General features: G+C 51.1%; 1 protein-coding gene across 2 annotated transcripts; it reads right to left on the reverse strand.

The window, feature by feature from the left end:
• Window positions 1-3,775: 3,775 nt before the first annotated feature.
• RBM38 (RNA binding motif protein 38) lies at window positions 3,776-18,478 on the reverse strand. Of its 2 annotated transcripts, XR_014226910.1 has the most exons (5): window positions 18,139-18,478; window positions 17,294-17,417; window positions 16,625-16,679; window positions 4,719-5,237; window positions 3,776-4,590 (listed from the first exon to the last, which is right to left on the reverse strand). XR_014226910.1 is itself a non-coding variant. In XM_082292885.1 (4 exons), exons 1-4 carry the CDS (start codon window positions 18,304-18,306, stop codon window positions 4,937-4,939), a joined length of 648 nt encoding a protein of 215 aa, XP_082149011.1. In that variant the 5' UTR covers window positions 18,307-18,478; the 3' UTR covers window positions 3,776-4,936. The 2 variants fall into 2 exon arrangements, 1 of the variants encoding a protein (XP_082149011.1); XM_082292885.1 differs by having other exon boundaries at window positions 3,776-5,237.
• Window positions 18,479-20,230: the final 1,752 nt, after the last annotated feature.

Below are 20,230 nucleotides of genomic sequence, written 5' to 3' on the forward strand. Positions count from 1 at the left end.
GTGGCATAGCCCCACATGATGTGTCTGATGTGGCTGAGTTGGCTCTGCCAGGGGGGAGGTACAAACCCTCTGCTTCCATCTCATGCAAGGTCCCATTTTTTGATTCTTTATTCAGCTGAAACTATGCAAAAAATTGTGGAGGGGAAAAAACCCCACAAACCCACCAAAAATTCCCTTTCTAAAGCCATCAGTAAGGACTGAGGGTGCTGCTGGCCCGGAGTGCTGATGCTGTGACCGCCGAGGCTCGAGAAGCCTCAGGTCCCGAGAACACCCAACGCCTCTGGTACCCAAGGGAGATTTATTTATTCCCCCACACTTTATCCCCCTGTCAGGAAGTTTCCCGCAGCCCTCCAGGAGAGTGGGTGCAGCAGTATCAGCAGCCACAGGTCTATCAGGCTGAGCAGAAGCTTTTCCAGGAACTATCTAGTGAAACACATGACCGTGCCCGGCCGAAGGGCGATACGTGACAGGCATTCACCGGGTTCCCGGCCAGTCAGTTGACTTTGTTATTCAAACTATTTTAGTGATGGTTTTTAATCCCAGGCTTAAGTTTTTCTTTTTCTGTTTTTTTCTTTTTTTTCTGCCTTTCTTTTTTTACTCTCTGAACAAGGGAATCTCTACGCTGGCAGGATTCAGAGAGGCACAAAGGAGGGAAAAACAAGTTTCAGCCAGAAGAGAGGGGAAAAAAAAAAAAGGATGCTGTTAGCATTCCCTCTATGTGAGGGGGTAAAAACATTTTGCTGTCAACTCTGTTTTAAAGGGTAAGTGCCAACAGCAGCCCAGTTACTATGCAAATAAATCCTATGCTCAGCCTTTCCCTCTCAGTGCAAAGTTTTGGTGCTGAGGCTCGTTAGCCAGGGGAGCTGGGCTGTGGGGGTTGGCAGAGCCCCCCACATCCCCAGTGCCCTCATCCTCATCCTGGGGATGGCCACGGGCTGGGGGTGCCACTGCAAAGCTCTGGACCTTGGCAGGAGCCTGTGGGTGTCCCCAGGTGTCCCCCAGATAACGTGGGACAGTGGGGGGAGCGCTGCAGCGGTGAGGGCTGGGTACCCCTGCTCCTTATCAAGAGCAGATTCAGGCAGCAGCTGGCAGCAGAGCCCTTGGCTGTGCCTCTGTGACAGGGGACACCCCATGGACAGGCAGTGCCTGGAAAGGGCAGAAATCTCACCCGAGCCATCCCCCTTCATGGCAGGCAAGTGGGGAGGGTCTGGCAGCAGCCACCTGGGGTACAGGGCTATCTCTTGCTTGCTGCTGCTGGGTGGGAAGCGAGGTGATGCCAGGACATGATGCCAGATTCTGGCTGAGCTTGTCCAGGTGATGACCAGCACTCCAGCACTGGTATTTATGGTGACACTTCTGCATGGCAGCACAGGGGCTGCCCATGCTCCAGCCCACACAAGCCAAAACTCCCTCTGACAGCCCCAGTGTGATGGTTTCCTATAAAAAAGATTTGAATTTGTCATGCAAATGACTGGGCATGTGGGCACAGCTGTGAGAGGTGGCCTGGGCCAGGTCAGCTGCCAGCATGGCCACAGGGATGTGTCCAGGACAAGGTCTGGCCCCTCAAAGCTGGTTGTAGTCCTGGAACCTGCCAAGCAGATGCCAGGTGCTGCCAGGGCTGCCCTGCCAAAACCACCCAGCCCTTACTGCTCCTCCCAATCCCTGAAGATTTTAAAACAAGCACTGTGACCCCCCTGCTCGTCCCCTCCCTTGGCTTCTGTCTGGCTGCAGCAGAGCTGAGCTGCCCAGGATGAGCTTCCTTCGTGCTGGAACAACATTAGGAGGTGGAAGAGGATGCTCCATCAAGCAATGCACTAAAAATAAAATGATACTTTTAAGCAATTTCAAAGTGATTTAAGCTCTTGCCCTGTGCCACCCTGATCAGTCAGGAGCCAGGCAGCCACTGCCTCTCACGCACACCCCACTGCTCATACTCTGCAGTTTATCCCTTGTCCTGCTAACACTGCAACCCTTTGAGCTCTTCCCACTTTCCCAGCCTAGCACGGGACAAGGAAGTGCTTGGGCTCCTTTTCGGAGGCTCCCAGCAGCACCTGGCAGAGCAGCCCCGCTCCACCGGGAAGGAGGACGGCAGAGTTCATCATTCTGCCCGCCCTCCCGCAATTTCACAGCCGCGTTTTCGCAAACAGGAAGGCGGCAGGTTGGGCTGTTGTTTTGATGTGGCTGTTTCTCGAAATGAGCCCAGAGCAAAACTGAGCAGGATCCAGGATTGGCACTCGGCAGCGCGGGGTGCTGGGAGCGCCGCCTGCGCCCTCGCTTCCCAGCAGTTTGGCCACCTTTCAGGAAATCAGACAGCTAAATGGAAAATCATCACTCTTTTCACTTCAGGGCGCACTGCACACATGGGTTTTTTCAAAAACAAATCGATTTTCAGCAGCCTTGTTGTCCCCATTGAGCAGGGGAGATGTGGGCCCCCAGCAAAGACAAAAGCCCAGTTCAGCAGTGCCAGGCACCCCTGCCTGGGGACGGGCACCTCAGTGCTGCTGGGCTGGGGCCAAGTGCTCCCCAGCAGCTCCCAGCACCTCCATCCAAAAATCCTCCCCTCCCTTCTCCTCAGAAGGACTCCTGACAGGGAGAAAGAAGAATTGCTGAATAATCTCCAGCCCTGATAGCACTTCAAAGGCAGGGCTTGGGCCAGGCTGCGCTCCCGCCAGCGCCGTGCTGGATGCGGTGCTTGGCTCTTACTCCTTTGGCAGCCCCACACGTATCCAGAAAGTAATTACTTAAAAAGGAAATAAATGTCACCCACATGGTTGTAAGCAAAACCCCGGGCAGGATGAACAGAGCCCCACCAGGATCTGCATTCTCACGCAACACAAGCAAGGCAAGAGCGAGTTGTTTCCATTCATCGAGATAGGCTGTTTACTCTGAGGGCTGCTGGTGACATTAGACATGCCCACCGTGGGCATCTAAGTTCCCCAGGGCAGCCACAGTGCTGAACTGCCTCTGCTTTCATCCTATGGCATCCTCTTCCCCCAGAATGGCTTTAGGCATCACCACCTGGAACAGCAGCAGATGCTGGTGCCAAAAACGCAGCCCTTCCTGGCACCAGGCCTGCCGTGACCTTTATAGAGATGAACCAGATAACTGGCATGATCAAACAGAGTAATTTTATTTACTTTTACAAATTGATTCTTAAGTTTGTAACTGTCAAAATCTGAACACCAAACTTCTAAAGCAAGTTGGTTAGGAAAAGTCAAATGCAGCAGCAGAGCGGAGAAGGAGGCTCAGGGGTGTGAGCAACCTGCCAGAATCTCTCTGCTGCTGGCACCTGCCTGGCTCTGCTGGATCCAAGACACCCCCAGCAAATCCCCTTAACCCAGCCAGGGCTCTGGCAGACCACTCACTTTCAGATGGATTCAATTTTAGAAAAATAACCCCCAACTTATTCTAAGCAAATAACAGAAGGAAAGTGATGGCCTGAGAACTCTGGGATGAGATCCCATCTGCCCCACTGGAGCTGCACCAGGATGGCAGCACCTCCCACTCTCTGCTTCACACAGCATGAGGAAGCACTTGGTACAAGCCCACAGAGTTCTGTGAGCTCAGAAACCCTGAGGTGCCTCGGGACACGCAGAGCAAGGGCAGCACGTGGGACACGCTGCAGGATGGCAGCAGGAGCTCTTCCCAGGGGACACGCTCCCAGCCCACCCCAGCACACTCAAGGGTGAAGTCCAGCATGGCCAGACCAGGTGGGTTGGGAAATACTCCCTAAGGCACTGCAGCCAAGCAAACATGGTACCAATACAGCATCGAATAATTTTAAAAGTTAAAATAGTTTATTGCTGTCTTTGTAGAAATGCACTTAACTTACATCGCCTGTTCTCTTCCTTTATTTGGCTGTTGGATTACAGGCATAAAAAGGTTACATTTACCCATTTGTTCAGTGACATAACACCTTTTTCTCTATTGCTCCACTCCTGATATTCTCCTAAACCTTGCCGGCCAACAGCCCCAAATCTCTTTTACATAAATACTGTAAATGTCTCCATAGGTTGCAGCATTGTAACAAAAGATCTACCAAAGTAGACAAAATGTTCAGTATTCTTGGTTGGTTTTTTGCATTTAAAAATATACCTAAATTTGAGATAATCTTAACAGAGTAACAATTACAATAAGAAAATAGTACAGTGCGTTGACTAAAGGAATATTCTGCTCTCCTTCAAGCCAATATTCCCTTTTGCATGTTGAAGTGATTCAGCAATTACTTAAGAACTTTTACCTACATACAATAATTTAGTAAAATGAGAATTAAACAAGGCAGATACTTACTACTATTCTTCTGTCTGCAATTCACAGCTCATGCGAATAAAATCGCAATAAATATTAAAAAATAGTTTTTCTTTCGCTTTTTTTTTTTTCTGTAAGGCATCTCTGAGTATTACAAAGTTTTTGTACAACCAAAAAATAAGATTGCTTTTTTTCCATGTTCTCCGAGTACCTCTGTACCTCACCAGTAAATAAGAGGATTGTAGGCTGGATGAGGAAGGAAGGGCTGACGGGGCAGGGGGCGGAAAGAAGACCACAGGTGATGGAAGCAGATCGCGATGTGTGCAAGAATCTGTAGTTTTCCTGTGAAACATTTCAGCCGCTTTTAGAACATCTTCAAGACAGTATCTGTCCAGATTGAAGGAACAAAAAAAAAAAAAACCAACAACAAAAAAAAAAAAAAAAAAAAAAAAAAAAGGAAAAAAACTTACCAGAAGTCCACTTTCATAAGCACAGTCAGACTGCAAGGATTCGGGTTCGCCCTCAACACTATAAATAGCTTAGGTATCGATATGCACCTACATAAGGGGGATAAAGGGACGGGATGATTTTTTTGTTTGTTTGTTTCTTTTATTGTTTTTTTGTTGTTTTGTTGTCCTAGTCGCATCCTTGCACGGTAAGGGATTGTCCTGGGAGGCCGAGCAGGCCCTCACTGCATGCGGTCGGGCTGCAGCTGCTGGGGCTGGTACTGCACGAAGGCGGTGGCGGGCGCCGCGGGGTTGCTGGCGGTGAGGGGCGGCTGCACCGTGCCCGTGTAGCCGTATCCCACGAAGCCGGCGGCGGGGGAGGCAGCGTAGGGGTACTGGTCGTAGGCAGCTGTGGTGTACTGGGAATAGGCTTGGCTGGCGGCGGTGTAGTCGATGTAGGGAGACGTGATGGACTGCACGGGGGTGGGGATCACCACGCTGGGCTGGATGATAGCTTGGGGGTAAACATAGTGAGGCGTGAGTCTGTGGAGACAAAGGGAGAAAGTCAGTGAGGGGCTGGGCTTCCCCCCGGCCTGCACATCCCCTCTTCCCCCCAGAATTCACGTGCATCAGCCACGGGAATGGTGCTGCCCAGCAGCGCTGCCCTCGAGCGAGGGGTGCTCCCTGGGGTGGGGATGAAAAGCAAACATTCCTAGACCCAGAGTGGGAAAAGTGCAAGGTGAAGCAAGGATGGCAACTAATACACACACCCTGGTCCCCATGGCACGGATCTCCCACTATCCAGGCTGCTGGTCCCCAAAATAACCTCCTGGAAGGCCATGGCAGCCCCTGGCTCACCTAATTTCCTTGGCCCTCACACACCCTGCCTGTCCCTGCCAGCCCTTCTGCCTCCTGTATTCTCCACATCCCACCATCCAAACCTGGGTGGAGGGTCCTGAGGATGCACAGCCCCTGTTGGGGGCCTCCTGGCACCAGGGACGTGTCACTCTCCACTGTCCCACCAGGAATGACCACTGTCCCTGGGCACAGCCCTGGGCCTGCCAGCTTGCCAGGTGTTATCAGTTACTACACACTTACACCATGTTTCCACAACACTGGATGTTTAGGGAATGCTACAGGGTGTTTGTTGTAAAACATGAGATGTTAATGCTGCTTTCTTCCCCCCAGTAGCTGGCAGGGCAGTGACACTCCTGTGTCCATGAGCTGTCACATCTGCCCCTGGCATCTCCACTGCCCTTTCCACAAGGGTCCAGAAGAGCTGCTTCTCCCAGGTTTGCCCCTGCCCTGAGGTAGCTGTGCTGCTGAGAGAAACTTAACAATGTCACAGTCAATTAAAGTCCTTAGATGGAAAGATCCTCGAGGTGATTAATGCAGGAGTGCCCACTAATTTGCTAGAAACTGCTAATGAGGAGGAAAGGCAGGGGGGGAAAAAAGCATCAAAATGAAAGGGGTGTATTTTCCAAAGGGCCTACATCAAGTCAGGCCCCAAGCAAGGGCAAAAAACTGTGCAAACCTGAAGGTTTAGGTACATCCATACAAACTGCCATGGGCCAGAAAAAAATAGGGAATTGCACATGGCCTGGGGAGTGTGACAGGGTGACACATCTGAGGCTTGTTTAAGAAACAAGGTTATTAAATACCAGCAAATGGCACAGTACCAGTGGAAGATCAGAGCCACACGCATCAGATAGGGCACCCTGAGGAGAAGGTCTCTTTGGCCACTGCTTGCTGAACCACATAAGGCCACAGAATGAAGCAAAGCCATCCCCTGAAAGCTTCTGCCACCCGGTCTCCAAACCCAGCTCCTTCTGGCAAATAAAAATAACCCCAAGGCAAAACTCTGCAGGAAGATTATGCAGATTCAAATATTTTGGGGATTTTTGTGTGGATGGGTGTGACAGCACATTTTCAAACACAGCCACTTTTAAAAGCCTCCCACGGGCTCTTCACAAGGCACAGGGCTGTACATGGCTACCCTCATTCCACCTGAGCATCCTAAATCTCAGCCACCACCTGCAGCATGCTGGGGTCCACCTGGGGCTGGTCCCACCTACCCAGCACTTACAGGGCTGTTCCCACTTTACAACCAGCACTGGATGATTTAATCTGCTCTTCTGGCAGGAGAAAGGCTTCTCACAAACAAGTGCTCATCTGAACCGAGTTTTCTCTCCTTTTCCCACTCCCATATGCAGTTTGGTTTTGCTTGAGACAATTTGCATGACAAGAGAATGACTGCTCTCCTCTCCCCACACAGCAACACTGCCTCTGAAATCAGGGTCCTTCCATATGCCCAGGGCAGCAGGGAGGATGGATGATGGCGAGCAGAACCTCAACTTTTGATTCAGTACAAGACCTTCTCCTGAGGCCACAGACACCCCTGGACAGCAAGAGGGACCTCACAGCCTTTCAGTCCATAAACACACCATACCCAGCATCACCCTGTGGGTAACAAGAATGAGATGAGGCAGCAGAAATGCATTGAATCCCTTTTTGTTCAGCTCTGATCTAAACTGAGGCCAGCACAGCTGAATCAGAGCTGGAGCTTAGGCACCAGCTCAGCCCAAGGGCACTTCATGTCCACACTCACACCAGGCAGTGGCAGCCGCCTCTTGGAGGAGCAGGGCTCGGTCCCACCCAGAGGCTCCTCACGCCCGTCACTGGGGGATTTTTTTCTTTCATTTTGTTTTAAATAACACAGAGGTGCAAATGCTGCTCTCTGGGCCTGCCAGGGCCTGGGAAAAGGCTCTGCAGAGGCACCCCCAGGCTCCTGGGGATGACATGAGCAGACTCTGTCCATGCTTATTGCTCTACCCTGGTAGATCAGCAGCTCAGACAACCTCCTGCATCCCAGACTGGGGATGGATGCTCTGGCTGCTCGTCACTGCTCCCTACACCTCACACCCTGCCACCAGGCTTCCTGGTACTCCAGGGCCCAGCAAAGTTAGAATCACTCCACAAATGCAACAAAAAATGCACAATCCACTGAAAACCACCCAGCAGCAGGAGCAGAGGAGGGGCCTGCACTTTTCCTGCCCACAGGCAATCCACCTGCACTCACCAAATGACCAGAACAGTCCGAGAGACTCGCAGCCTGACTCCCACCCTGTTTGAGCAGCTCCTCCATGTCCCTTGCTGCCACCCAACTGCTCTCCAGAGCCGGCAGAGCCCAAGTGGAGGATGTGGTGCCATCAGGGCGAGTGGACATTCCCAGCTCATCCCAAGGAACTCCGCATTGTTGGCTTTGCTTTCACATGTGGAGCGCCTCCACCGCAGCTCCGTGGTGGGCTTGGACACAGCAAATCTGCAACATCCTGCACTACGTTTTTCCCTTAGCAAGGAGAAATTCCAGCTCTTCAGTGCTACTTGGAATAAAAAGCACCATTAGCTTGGAAGACAGAAAGTACTCCTGTACCCTGCTTCCAGAAATCCATCCCACCGGCCCAGCGCATACACAAGCACACAACACACACCACAGTTGGTACTGCGCTAAAAAATCACACTCAGCAACTCCAGGATCTGCTTCTAAAGGGAATGTAAATGTAAAAGGGAAGGTTCTTTTGGTCTGTGGGATTTCAGTAATTCAGCTAGAAATTTCAGGCAAGATATTGTGCAGTTTGGTCTTCTGAATTAGGTGGACACATGGCAACTCATCGATCAAAACAAAACACACAACCCAAAGCAAGGTCACTCTGATGACTTGCAGCTACAAACAAAACAAACCAGTGCACTAGGATGAAGTTCTCTGCTGGCTACATTCAGCATCCACAGAAAACCTTAAAATAATTCCCCCTCTTCCATTATTTCTGCAGATGATCTTTCAGGAGATAAATTTTTAAAAAGCAAGCTGTTCTAGAGTTCTCCTTCTAGAAAACAGCAAACTCTAATCTGAATTTCTACAGGATGAGTCACATTTGTGTTTTAAGATGCCTTTCCCTTCCTCCCTCCCTGCAGTTTTCCTCCATCCCCCACGATGGGTCCTGCCAGCCAGAAGAGAACTTCATCAAAAACACACACGGTGTGATTATAAAACATCAACCAAGTGATCAGCCGTGGCCACCACACACCAAAGTCATCCTGTGAACAGCAGATGGACGAGATGCTGCTGGCACAACAACAGATCACGGGCAAAGGCCACCCAACACAACGAGCATGGTCAAACCTAAGCCTAGAGGGGGCGGTGGCACAGGAGGGACAGCAGGAGGGACAGCAGGGACTTGGCAGGGCTGTCGTGGTGCCAGCCCATGCTCCTGACCACGTGGCACCACGCCACGCTGCCCCGGCAGCCAGAATTGAAACAGAACAAAAGAGATGGTTACAGAGCCACTGGCAGAGGGGACGCAGGCTCTGTCCTGCTTTGGCTGCGGGACAGAACAAAAGGGGCCCTGTTTTGGCGCAGGCCTGGGTGGAGATGTTCAAACATGTCAGGGAAAGAGTAGGGAGAGCAAGCTTGGCTCCAGGCAGATGAAAAAGTCCATTTCAAAACCTGCCATCACCCAGGTCTCCCCACCACAGCAGCAGGGCAGGGCTGGCTGGGGGGCAGCCAGGAAGAAGGGACAAGTCAGGTGGAAATGTGTCCCACACCTCTTCCCAAACACCGAGGAAGAAGAACGAGCTCTCATCAGCAGCTCTCTCCAGCAATGCTCATCTCAGAGACACTTCATATGTTTGACTATTTTGTATCAGATTTACACCTAAAATGTGCTTTAGCTGCACTTTCTCAGCTCTCTGCCCTCCTGCAGGACTTCCTACACATGAGCCATGGGCTGCTCCTGCGAGCTGCACGAGTTTGGGAGAGCAACAAGGTGGGAGTTCCTGACCCCCTTGATCTCTGCCAGCCCTGCTGGGAGCTGGTTTTGTCAGTTCTGAAGAGGTGGAGACAGCTGCACCCCTCTGTCAGGAGGGACACGGCATCACACAAACATTTGGGAAACAAGGAGGGGCACAGGGCTCTTGGCAGCCTCACAGAGATCAGCACACAAACGCCACCACCCCGACCAGCCTTTTATTCCTTGAAGAATAAAAGAAACAGAGCCCTTTGTGTCTGCCAGTGAAGGCACAAATTCTGGCATTTGACCCCAGGAATTTGGCCTCCATTTCCACTAGAGCTGACCCATTAGCTGCCGCAGGGACACCCACACCGCCACAGCACGTGATGGCAGGGGGTGCTGGGGGTGCTGCAGGAGCGGCTGAGCACAGCCCCTGGTGATGTGACACCTCCAACCACTGCCTGCAGGGCAGATCCAAAGGTGCACTTTGAAGTGGGCTCCTGAGCTGAAAGCTGCTCTGGGAAGCACACCCCACACTTGCACTGGCAGTGCCACGGCACCACCGCAGAGCTGGAGATGCATCCTGGTGTCACTCACACTCCAAGGAATCGCTCCTCAGGGACACTCCCAAGCCAGCAAGCACTCACCTCGAGGAGACACTCTTAGTAAACGTGTGTAGAGTACAGGCAGGGTTGGCCACAGGTATCATACGGGCCCCAGCCACGATGACAGGCTGTAGAAATGTGAGAAATTCAGGTGCTGTTCTCAATCCAGACATGAGGAGGAGGCTGGAGTATGGCCAGGGGGTCCCTGCCTGCCCACAAGGACTCTCACTCCAGGAGGGGATCACAGTTTATCCACCAAGACTTTGGTGCAGATCTTGGTTGTGCCCCAACCCCTCCATAGTCCCTCACCATTCACTGACAGGGCTGGGCTTCAACCATGACATGACAAACCTCCAACTCCTGAAATGTCCCTACTAAAGCTGGTTTAAAGTACTGAAATGTCAACAGCTTCTGCCTCATCAGCCAGCTATCCCAGCCAGCTCAAAGTCACACAAGGATGAACTCCACAGCTCCATGGGATTTATCCTCACCTTCTGCAATACGACACAAACACAAAATAGCAAAGCAATCAACACAATTTCTGCTCCTCTCTGTCTGTCTTCTCATCCTCCTTTGTCCCTCTGAGAAGATTTACACAGCAGCCTGTGCAAACAGGTACAGGACTGAGTTTCCTGCTTCCCTGCTGGGAGCAGATGTCACCACACCAGTGGCAATCACCAAGGCATGACGTGCCACAACACTGTCCCAGACCGCCATCAGTGGGGAAAAACCAGACAGAAATAAAAAAGAGGCAGCAGACCAAAGGTGGGAATACATCTCACAAAGATCTAATCCTTTTCCTCAGCTCAACCAGGAGTCTGAGATCAACATGCTGAGCTCCACCATGAGTTACAGCCAGACTCAATAGCTTTATCCTCTGCATCTTGCTTCCCCCACACCCAAAGGAAGAAGGAAAAAAAAAAAAAAACCACCATGATCCCAAACAAAGGCATGCTGGGCCAGACCAAAAATAGTTTTGGAGAAGCAGGCTGAAAAACACTCAGGTAGCAGGAGATAACATCTGCCTGAAACAAGAGCCATCTGGCACCAAGGAAAAAGCCACATGGAAGTTTATCCGAAACTAGTCAGCTCTCCAGAGAAGGAAAAACCCCTCCCCTTTCCAGTTATCAGCACAGCCAAACCAGAAACAGGGACTGCTTCACTCCAGTGCACGACAGGAACCTGAGTCCTTCAACATCAGTGTGAGGAACCTGGATGGTAGGGAAAACCAGGGTCCCCAACAGATTAACCCAGGAAGCTCCAGAATTCTGCCTTTGAGCTCTGCACTTTTCTTCTGCAATTTAGAGAAGATCAATGGCAGAAACATCTCTAAAGTCTTCTGAAGTACCTGACAAGTTTTGGAATCATATACCTTACAGTGACTACTTTCAACTGGTTCCATTTTTAACAGACTTTCTTTTTTTACACATGATCCCTTCCACTGACCCTTAATTAAAACCATCCATCCATTTGCTTTATCAAAACCCCCTTTCTTGGAGAGATGGGAGTATTTTGAAGTAGAATGCTTCAGCTACGGAAGAAGCAATGAAATACCTCTTTTTGATAAAAGAAGGCCCACACTGATAAAACAAGTAATTAAGTAATTTCTCAGTCAAGAAAGAAATTCCATTTTAAGAGTTTGTGATCTCTGCTATCAGTGGTGTCTTTGTTGTAGTAGAACATTTAAAACATCTCAATCTAATCCCTCCACACCTTCCTGCAAGCTGGAATCATGGGGCATGCCTGGATCCAGCATGGCTTTCCCAGCCTCTGCTCTTTGGCCAGAGCAGCTCAACCCTGACACAGGAGAGCTAAAATGCTCAAAGCTGGTGACAGGGAAATTGCAGGGGACAGCACGACCCCGTTTACAGCACTTGGAGACTGAGAAACAGGAGACTGCGTTTTAACTCCCAGGTCCACGACTTTTCATCTTTTGTGATCATGGAGTATATTTAGCTCTGGTATGTAGCCTGCTCCCATCCGTGGGGAACAAGTTCTTCATAAAAGTCATATTTAGAAGTGACCCGGTGTCCTTGCTACCAAATTATCAGCACAACAACTGTCTGGTTCCCTGGCTGGTGCCCTCAGCGCCGGGGCAGGATGCCCAGGGCTGCATTCATCATTCGAATTACTGGGCATGTGCTTAATACTACGAGCTGGGGCCCATATGCCAGCAGCTGCTCAAAGGAAACATGAGATCAAGCACAAGCTGGGCTGCTCTGGAAATTCAGACATGTGCATCAATCTGCCACATTGGGACTCCGTGGCACCAGCCAGAGCAGCACAGGAGAATTTTGGATCTGCCACTCCCCAGATCCTGCACCAAGGGGAAAGGACTCAGGTCTCTGCTGCTCAGGAGGCTGCTCTTGTGCTGGGGAGGATGAAGAGGAAATCCACCAGAGGCAATGGAATCACGTGGAGAAGATGGCACAACTCAAGCCATGTGCTGTAGAGACATAGCTAGAGCCAGCTCAGCCTGTCTCTCCATCACACACAAGCCTGTGCCCCAACTGCCCAGGCATGGCTCGGACCCTTCACCCAGAGTCTGTCCCTTGCAACAGGTCTGAGCTTGGCACATCATTCACATGGCCAAGTGTGAGGTCACTGTATCAGACCATGCTTTTATATTGTTTTACAGGCAGAACATGAGCATATTGTGCCCCAAACCCAAAACAAATGGCACACCAAACCCTTGGGTCTCACACCAGCACTTGCCATCCTGAAGTAGAAATTCAAGAAAATTCTCAAAGCTGTCTGATCTGCTTATAGATACATGTCTGTGCTTAAAACCTACAAATGAAAAAATTAAAAAAGGGATTTCTTTCTGACTGGCAAGCATTTGGTCTGAACAGCAGTCACCATGCATGAGAACCAGCAGCTGAAGCCATTTGGAAAATGGATTTGGACATTTCTTAGGAAATGCCCCCTCTCCTCCCCAAGCTTTCATGTTCCTGGCACAGGATAGCACCAGGTGCTGGGTGCTGCATCCTCATGAGCCTGCTTGGAGTGGGATGGGATCCTGCAGCCTCCAGCTCTGGGTAAGTGGGCAGTGGGAAGCTGGAGCAGGGGATGCCAGCTGACAGAGGCTGGGCACAGCACGGCCAGCGTACGCCCTTTCATAAGCATAACCACAGAAAAGATGAAAGTTTGTTGCCTTTTATTTTTAACCCAATACAGAAATTTTAAGGATAAACAGCTGCGAGGGAGGCTGGGCTGACACAAAGAGGGACTTTCTTCACTTCCTAACTGCAGCAGCATCAGTGCATGAAATTTTAAACTCAAAGAGATTTAACTCTTTCTGCTGTTGCCGGAGACCAAATGCGGGCCAGAGGCAGGGGGCCACCAAAACAAGTAACTACACATGGATGGGGTCTCTGGAGCAATGACATCCAATGTGCAGCTATGGAAAGAGCTGGATCCTGCCACAAGAGACAGCTTTATGTTTGCAAGAGCTCAGTCACTTACTCAGTCACTGGTAGATCTCCCACACAGATAGCTCCTTCGCTGAGGCACAGCCACAGGAATGCATTTGCCATATGCTGCCTGTGGCCAGAGCAGCAAGCACAGAGGAGAACCAGGGAATCCCCGTTCCCTGCACAGACTCAAACCTGCCTCCAGCTTGAGAGTCCCAGAGGCAAGGACCAAGAGGTGGGACCAAGTAGCTCTGCCACATCACCTGATCACTAAGTGTGGCAGCTGCAGGGATGAACTGGCACTGCCAGGTGCCTCCAAGCAAAGCACAGTCTGCAAGCTCCAGGCTGAGCCCCAGGCCAAATGCTGCTTCCCTAAACTCAGCAGCCGGATCTCCAAGTCCCCCGACACAGACACATCCTTTGCCTTGCATTACTGTTAAGATCTCTGGTTACAACAAGCTAGAAACTTCTTTTCCAAACAGGATTTACTACTGACTCCGTGCTGTCTGCTGTGCAAGTGCCTCCTCTGCCAGGACAGCAGGAGGAAGGAGAGAGGCTCCTCATGGTTTCTCTTTCTGTTCCGCATAGCCCTGGCAATATTTACGGCTGCATTTGGGTGTCTGGGGCTGGGGGGGGGGAAGCCTTCAGTTTATAAATAATCCTCACTGCTGTTTGGGTAATTTTCATAGTTTCCATTCATTTCAGGTTTCACCAAAACCTGCCTTTTGTGGTTTGATAGCTGGGACACGACTGGCTGCTTGCTCTTCGTTAACTGCCCAGGAGTTAACGGTTGTTCATTCATTCCTGCCCCGCCAAGCCCAGCGCACTCACCAAGCACCCTGTGCCCCCTAACAATCATCTTTTGGAAACCACAATGCCATCCCCTGGGCACAAACACTTTGCAGAGACAGGAACTACAGGAGGAAGAGCCAGGCAACATCTCACACCAGGAGCAAAGCAGCCAAGCCACTGGGCTTCCTTTGGGAAAGGCCAGGATGGAGTCTGCATGGCCCAGAGCAAACAGACAACAGCAGTTCAGTGACAGACCCTGATAAACTCCTCATCTACCCTCGTATCCCACAGAGGGCCAAGGAAATTGTGGGTTCAAGGGAGTGCAAGAGTGAAGTCTGGCAGGCTCTTAATTTTGTTGGTCTACTGAGGAGACAAAGAAGGAACTGGCAGCCAAGCTCTGTAGCTTGACTGAGCACCTGAGGCTTTGCTCAGAAGCCACAGAGCAGCAGCCCCAGTCCTGGTGCTCAGGTAAACACATTCTGCCAAACTCACATTTCCAGTGATTCTGCTGCAGCAATGACTGAATTCAATGAAATTCTTGTTTACTGATGCTTGCAAATAATGATATATAATCCCCTGCCTCCAGCCCTCCATTCTCCTGGTTCCTGTCTCTGGGCAACTGATAAATAATTTATAGTGTTCTCCGCTGTATGTGCTAACTGCAGCTCTGCTGGTTTAATGATGAAACCAATGCCTAAGAACTGCAACAGGAACTATCTAGATCACAAGGAACATGTAATCAGTCGATCCCATGCTCCTCTGGATGTGAAACCAAAAGCAAACTGTTGGAAAAAAAAAATGTTTTCCAGAGCTGCAGCTGTGGGGTAGGAAGGGCACCCAGAGAACAGCAGATAATCAGCAAGGTGCTCCTGCCAACACGAGGAGTTTAACGGGCTTCACCATTTCACCCTTCTCTGTTCCCATGCATGGCAGGACTTGCCAGAGGCTGCTTTTATTGGCAACTTCTCTCCTGCACTCCCATGCAAAAACCTCTGGGTTCGCATCTCAAAGGTGCTGCTGCTGCTTTGGGGGCTGTAAAAGCTCTTGCAGCTCCCATGCAAGGAGAGCTATTAAAAAGCAGCATCTTGCCTATGCAGACTAATGTGGCTCTTGCCCCAAAAAAGGGGAGACTCTTCATTTCATGGCAGATGTTCTTCAAGGCTCTCCAGCAGAGCTGTAACCGCTTGCGAAGAGCAGCGTGTTTGAACCGTACACAGCACACGTACACTGGGTGTGCACTATTGTGGCAACACAGCCTCTTACATCCATAAACTCATCGGAATGAGATTATCCAGGCAGTTGGCAACTGCAGCCACAAGGGCAGAGGAATGAAAGTTTTATTGTTAGCAGATTTTTTTTTTTCTTAAAAAAAAAAAAAAAGAAAAAGAAAAAAGAAACAAAACACCCCCAAAAAAATGAGCGGAGAACAGGGAAGGGATGAAGTATTGCTGTTGACAAAGGCCAAAATCCCATCTATTTATATTAGAGTCACACAAAAACCACAGCAGGGCAGTGCTCAAAAGCTTTTAAAAATGCACCTACTTTCTTAATGCTCTTAGAAAATAATAATAAAAAACCTTATCAATATTCACTTTCTGAAATGGTGTAAAAAAAGAGCTGCATCAATCATTAAACAGTTAAATGAAGGCAGTATGACAGTCACTATTGTTCTCGTGAAGCACACTTGTCTTTTGCCGAGCAGCTGCCAGATCCTATTAGATGTATAAAAAGAGGACTTTTCTAACCGAGTAGGGATGGTATAAGCTATTGAAAACAGCAGACAAAAGGCCACTTTTGCAGACTATTCAAGCCTTGTATAACATCTGTCCAAAATCAATTTTTGACCTAATGTTACTTTCATTAAGTAACAGACTTTGTTTCCAATGCAATTTGTTTTCTAGGATAAAACTGTATCCTAAGCATTATTACGTGGGAAACAGCACAGAGGAAGCAGAGGATCTTATCTGAGAAACATGAGAACAGAATTTGCTTAATTGTTTTGACACCTTAAGTACTATAATAGAGAAACTATTTTCCATTTATTTGAATTCCTGTGAATTCTTGAAGTTGGCAAAGCAGCGAGCAATGCACTGGGTTTATTATGACTAAGATTTACTGAGGATAAAGAAGGATCTTTGGGAATTACATTAAAGCTGACAAATGCACAAAACTTCTGAAATCTCCACCAGAAATAAAGTACTCTGAACATTAACAACAGCTGTTGAAACTGTCCACTCTTGACGGTGAAGGCTTTTCTCACACATTTTAAATAATGAGGAAGTTGATTTGTGAATTTGATTTCAAACAGACCGTTAGGAAACATTTCCACTTACCCAAAGGGTCTCTGAATGAAGGCTGGATGTAGCTGCTGCACACCTATGGTAAAACCTGAAAAAAAAAGGTTCAGAAAAAAAAGAAATATTAATGAATGGCATCCATTGTACCATTCAACTTGTAACACACAGGCAGAATTACACCACACGTCTTTGCATTTGATCTGCTATGCATGTGAGCAAATTCAGAGCTCCATTTAGAAACAAGTTAAATTTAACATGCATATGTGATATGCACGAGGAGCAGATGGGAATTCATGATGAAAGCCCAGTGTGAACGTGCTGTTATCGAACAGACAATGGGGTATAAAGCCTTATTTCACACACTGGGTACTGTGGTCATTAAACCAAAGGGAGAAATGATGAAGTGGATCTTACTGTTAATTCTCATGTAACAAAGAGGGTAACGGGAAAACGGATCAGCCATGGAAGGAAACAGCTTTAACTCAGTCATATGGGCTTTGGTGAGTAACATTAGTGCAGCAGGGCTGAGTAAGAAGATACAGCAGAGAGGTAACTGGACTACGTAGCGTCCTCAGCCAACAATCAGAACTATGGGGGACAGATAAAAGCACATCACCAGATCAGATGATTCCAGCCCGAGGAACTTGTTTCCTCATCTTACAAGTTATTCTAATAGAGAGAGATGGGATCTCCTGGATGCCTCACCAGTTTGAATACTCCTTGGTTTCGCTCCCAAATACGCCAGGTTCACATTTGCTTTCCTGCCGTCAATGATGGGGTTTGGGTCTTTGCAAGCTCTTTCAGCAGCAGCTCTGTCTGCCATGGTCACCTGGAATCGCGTACAGCCTTGTTTGTAGCAACAGTGCTTTGTAAACAGTCCAGCAACAGGGACTAAGTGGAGTTTATTTATTGTTCTATTTTGAATCGGGAGCTGAACTCCCTGCGTGCAGCCTCGCTTGCGAGATGGGAAGGGCTGCTGGGACTCGACGGCAAAGCGGGGGCTCCCCCCGCGCCCGGTTTCCCCGCTGGGCCGGTGCCAGCTGTTTTCCCCTGCCCTTCCACCTCCTCCCCGTGCCTTTTTTAAGAAGCTGGTGGAGCCCTTCCCAAAACCCCCGACGCAGAGTTCAGGGCAGCTGCGGGCGGGATGCGGGGACCGCGCTGAGCCCCGCACGGATATCGCACGGCGGGAGGGAGGAGGAGGTGCTGAAACGAACGGCACGGCCTCGGCCAACACAGGGGGCTGCTCCCGGGCCCCCAGCCCAGCCTTTGTCCTGACCGAGCCCCTGGTTCTCGCAGCGGGCACAACCTCCCTGGGCCCTGCACCCAGCGCTCCGCGGCAGCGACGGGACGGGCGGCGGCTCCGCAGTGCCCGGCACCGGGGGGTCCGCCCGGCCACAGCGGGGCTTCGTCCGGCCACACCCGGGAGCTCACCCGGCCACTCCGGGGGACTCGCCAGCCCGGGGCTCCGCTGCCGGCCCCTGTCCCGGCGCACGGGGGGCAGCGGGGGTAGCGCCGGCGCCCGTCTGGGCGCGGAGCGGAGCGGCACTTACAAAGCCGTATCCTCGGGATTTGCCGGTCTGCCGGTCCGTGATCACCACCGCCTCCTCGATGTCCCCGAAGACCTCGAAGTACTTCCTGAGGGAGGAGTCGGTGGTGTGGTAGGGCAGCCCCCCGACGAAGATCTTGGTGAAGGTGGTGTCCTTCTGCACGGTGTGCATGGTGCCGGGAGCGGCCGGCCCCGGCCGGCATCCACCCCGAGCAGAGCCGCGCCCCGCCGAGCCCCCCGCGGCGGCCGAAGGCAGCGGAGCGGCGGCGGGTCCCGGGGCCCTACAGCCGCCTCATGGCCGCGCCCAGAGCCAGAGCGCAGCCCCGCGCCCGCCCGCCGGTGCCGGTGAGAAGCGGCCGCCCCGCCGCCGCCGCCGCCTTTGTAGGGCCGCGCGGCCCCGCCCCGCCCCGCCCCGCCGCGCAGGGACGCTCGGGGCGCGTAGTCCGGCCCCGCCCGGGGGTCCCCGCGGCCCCGCCGCCCCCGGCCCCGCCCCGCACGGAGCCCCCGCCGTGCCCCGCGGGCTCCCGGGCACACGGGGGGGTCCCTGCGGCCACCCCTCGGGCCGTGCCCCGCACACACTACAAGTCCCGGTGGCTCCCGGGGAGCAGGGCCGGGGGGGGCGAGAGCCCGCCGAAGGTCCCGCCTGGGCAGCGGCTCCCCGGCCCGCTGCTGTTGCACAACCATCGCAACGGCCAGGGCTGGGCTCCTGGCAGGTTCGGGCACGGGGACAAAGCCAGCCCGCGGCCGGCAGCCTTTGTGGCACGCAGGGTGGCAAAGGCGCGGTTGAAGCCCGGGCAGGAGGAAGGGGCGGTGTTGAACCGAATCGCCAAAGAGGAACAGCCGGGGAGGGGGTCAAGGAGTGAACAAAGGTTCAGAGCTGTCTTTCTCAAGCAGGTTCTTAAACATCCTGCTTCTCTACTGGGCACCTGGCCATGTACCTGTGCAGTCTGTCTCTGGGGTCAGGAATGCACCATTCCCATTTCCACTGGTAGTCAGCAGTGGGGTTCTCCACCGTCCTCCTTTAGCATTTTGTTCCATCAAAGGACGGGCAAGTCCTGCTGTGAAGTGCAAGGCTGTGAAGTGCCACTGCCTTTGACCTGACCTGCAGGTTTCAGCCCTGGCCTGTGATTCAAACCTGGGACAATCGTTACTGCATCACAGCCCCATATTTGCTGCAGGTACCCCTTGGTCCATAACTACAGAAAACAAAAGCTGGAAAGCTACTTGGTACTTCAGAACCCACCATTCTGACGGTGGGATGCTTGCAATGCTTTAATTCCTCCTCTCCACTATCAGTTGGAGTTTTGAGATGTAGGAGAGGATCCCAAAAATCATTATTCGTTCATAGTTTCCATCACCCAGAATCTCAAGAACTGCCCCTGTACCTTAGGTTTATCATTTCGCAGAGAAAGAGATTTTTTGCAACATGATAAATGCAGAGATAGATTTTAGAAAAAAAAAAAAAAAGCCAGTGAAGTTCTAAATTACCATCCACTTTGGCTTCTATACAGCAGGTTCAGATTCTGCAGACATTTTTTCTCTTATGGACCCCACAGAGAAAAGCCAGTTATTTCAAGAGAAAGGAATGCATTAATGTCTGCACTCCATAGTTATTCATTAATATTTTTCTTGCACGGCTTCCATAGTTCTAAACACCCTATGCTTCATAAAAGAAAGAGGGGGGAAAAAAAGCCAAGGAAAGCCATTAAGCTTTTCAGTCCTGAAGCACCAGACTTCAAGATTAGGGCACATTTCCTTTGATTACTGTGGAAGAAAGATGGAGCTGGGCCAGCAGCACCCAATATCACTGCAAAATTGACAGCCTCTGCAAATGGATGGTCCATAGAGCCTTTGTGTTTTGTGCAGCCACCAGCTGTCCCTGCTCCATCCCAACAGAAAGCCTGGAATACACCTTTGGGGTCAGACTCCAGCCAGGGGCTGGGGCCTCTCCACCCCCGAGTCACCCCTTCTGTCTGCATGACTTCCACCACAAACTGCACATCAGCTGCTTCCTGGGCCGCCCGAGCTAATGACAACCCAGTTGGCATTCAGTCACTGTCCTTTTACAGAGCTTCATTCTGCTCCAAATGATGGCA

This window comes from Coloeus monedula (assembly GCF_965178545.1).
Source record: "Coloeus monedula genome assembly, chromosome: 17".
In the NCBI taxonomy this organism is placed as follows: domain Eukaryota; kingdom Metazoa; phylum Chordata; class Aves; order Passeriformes; family Corvidae; genus Coloeus; species Coloeus monedula.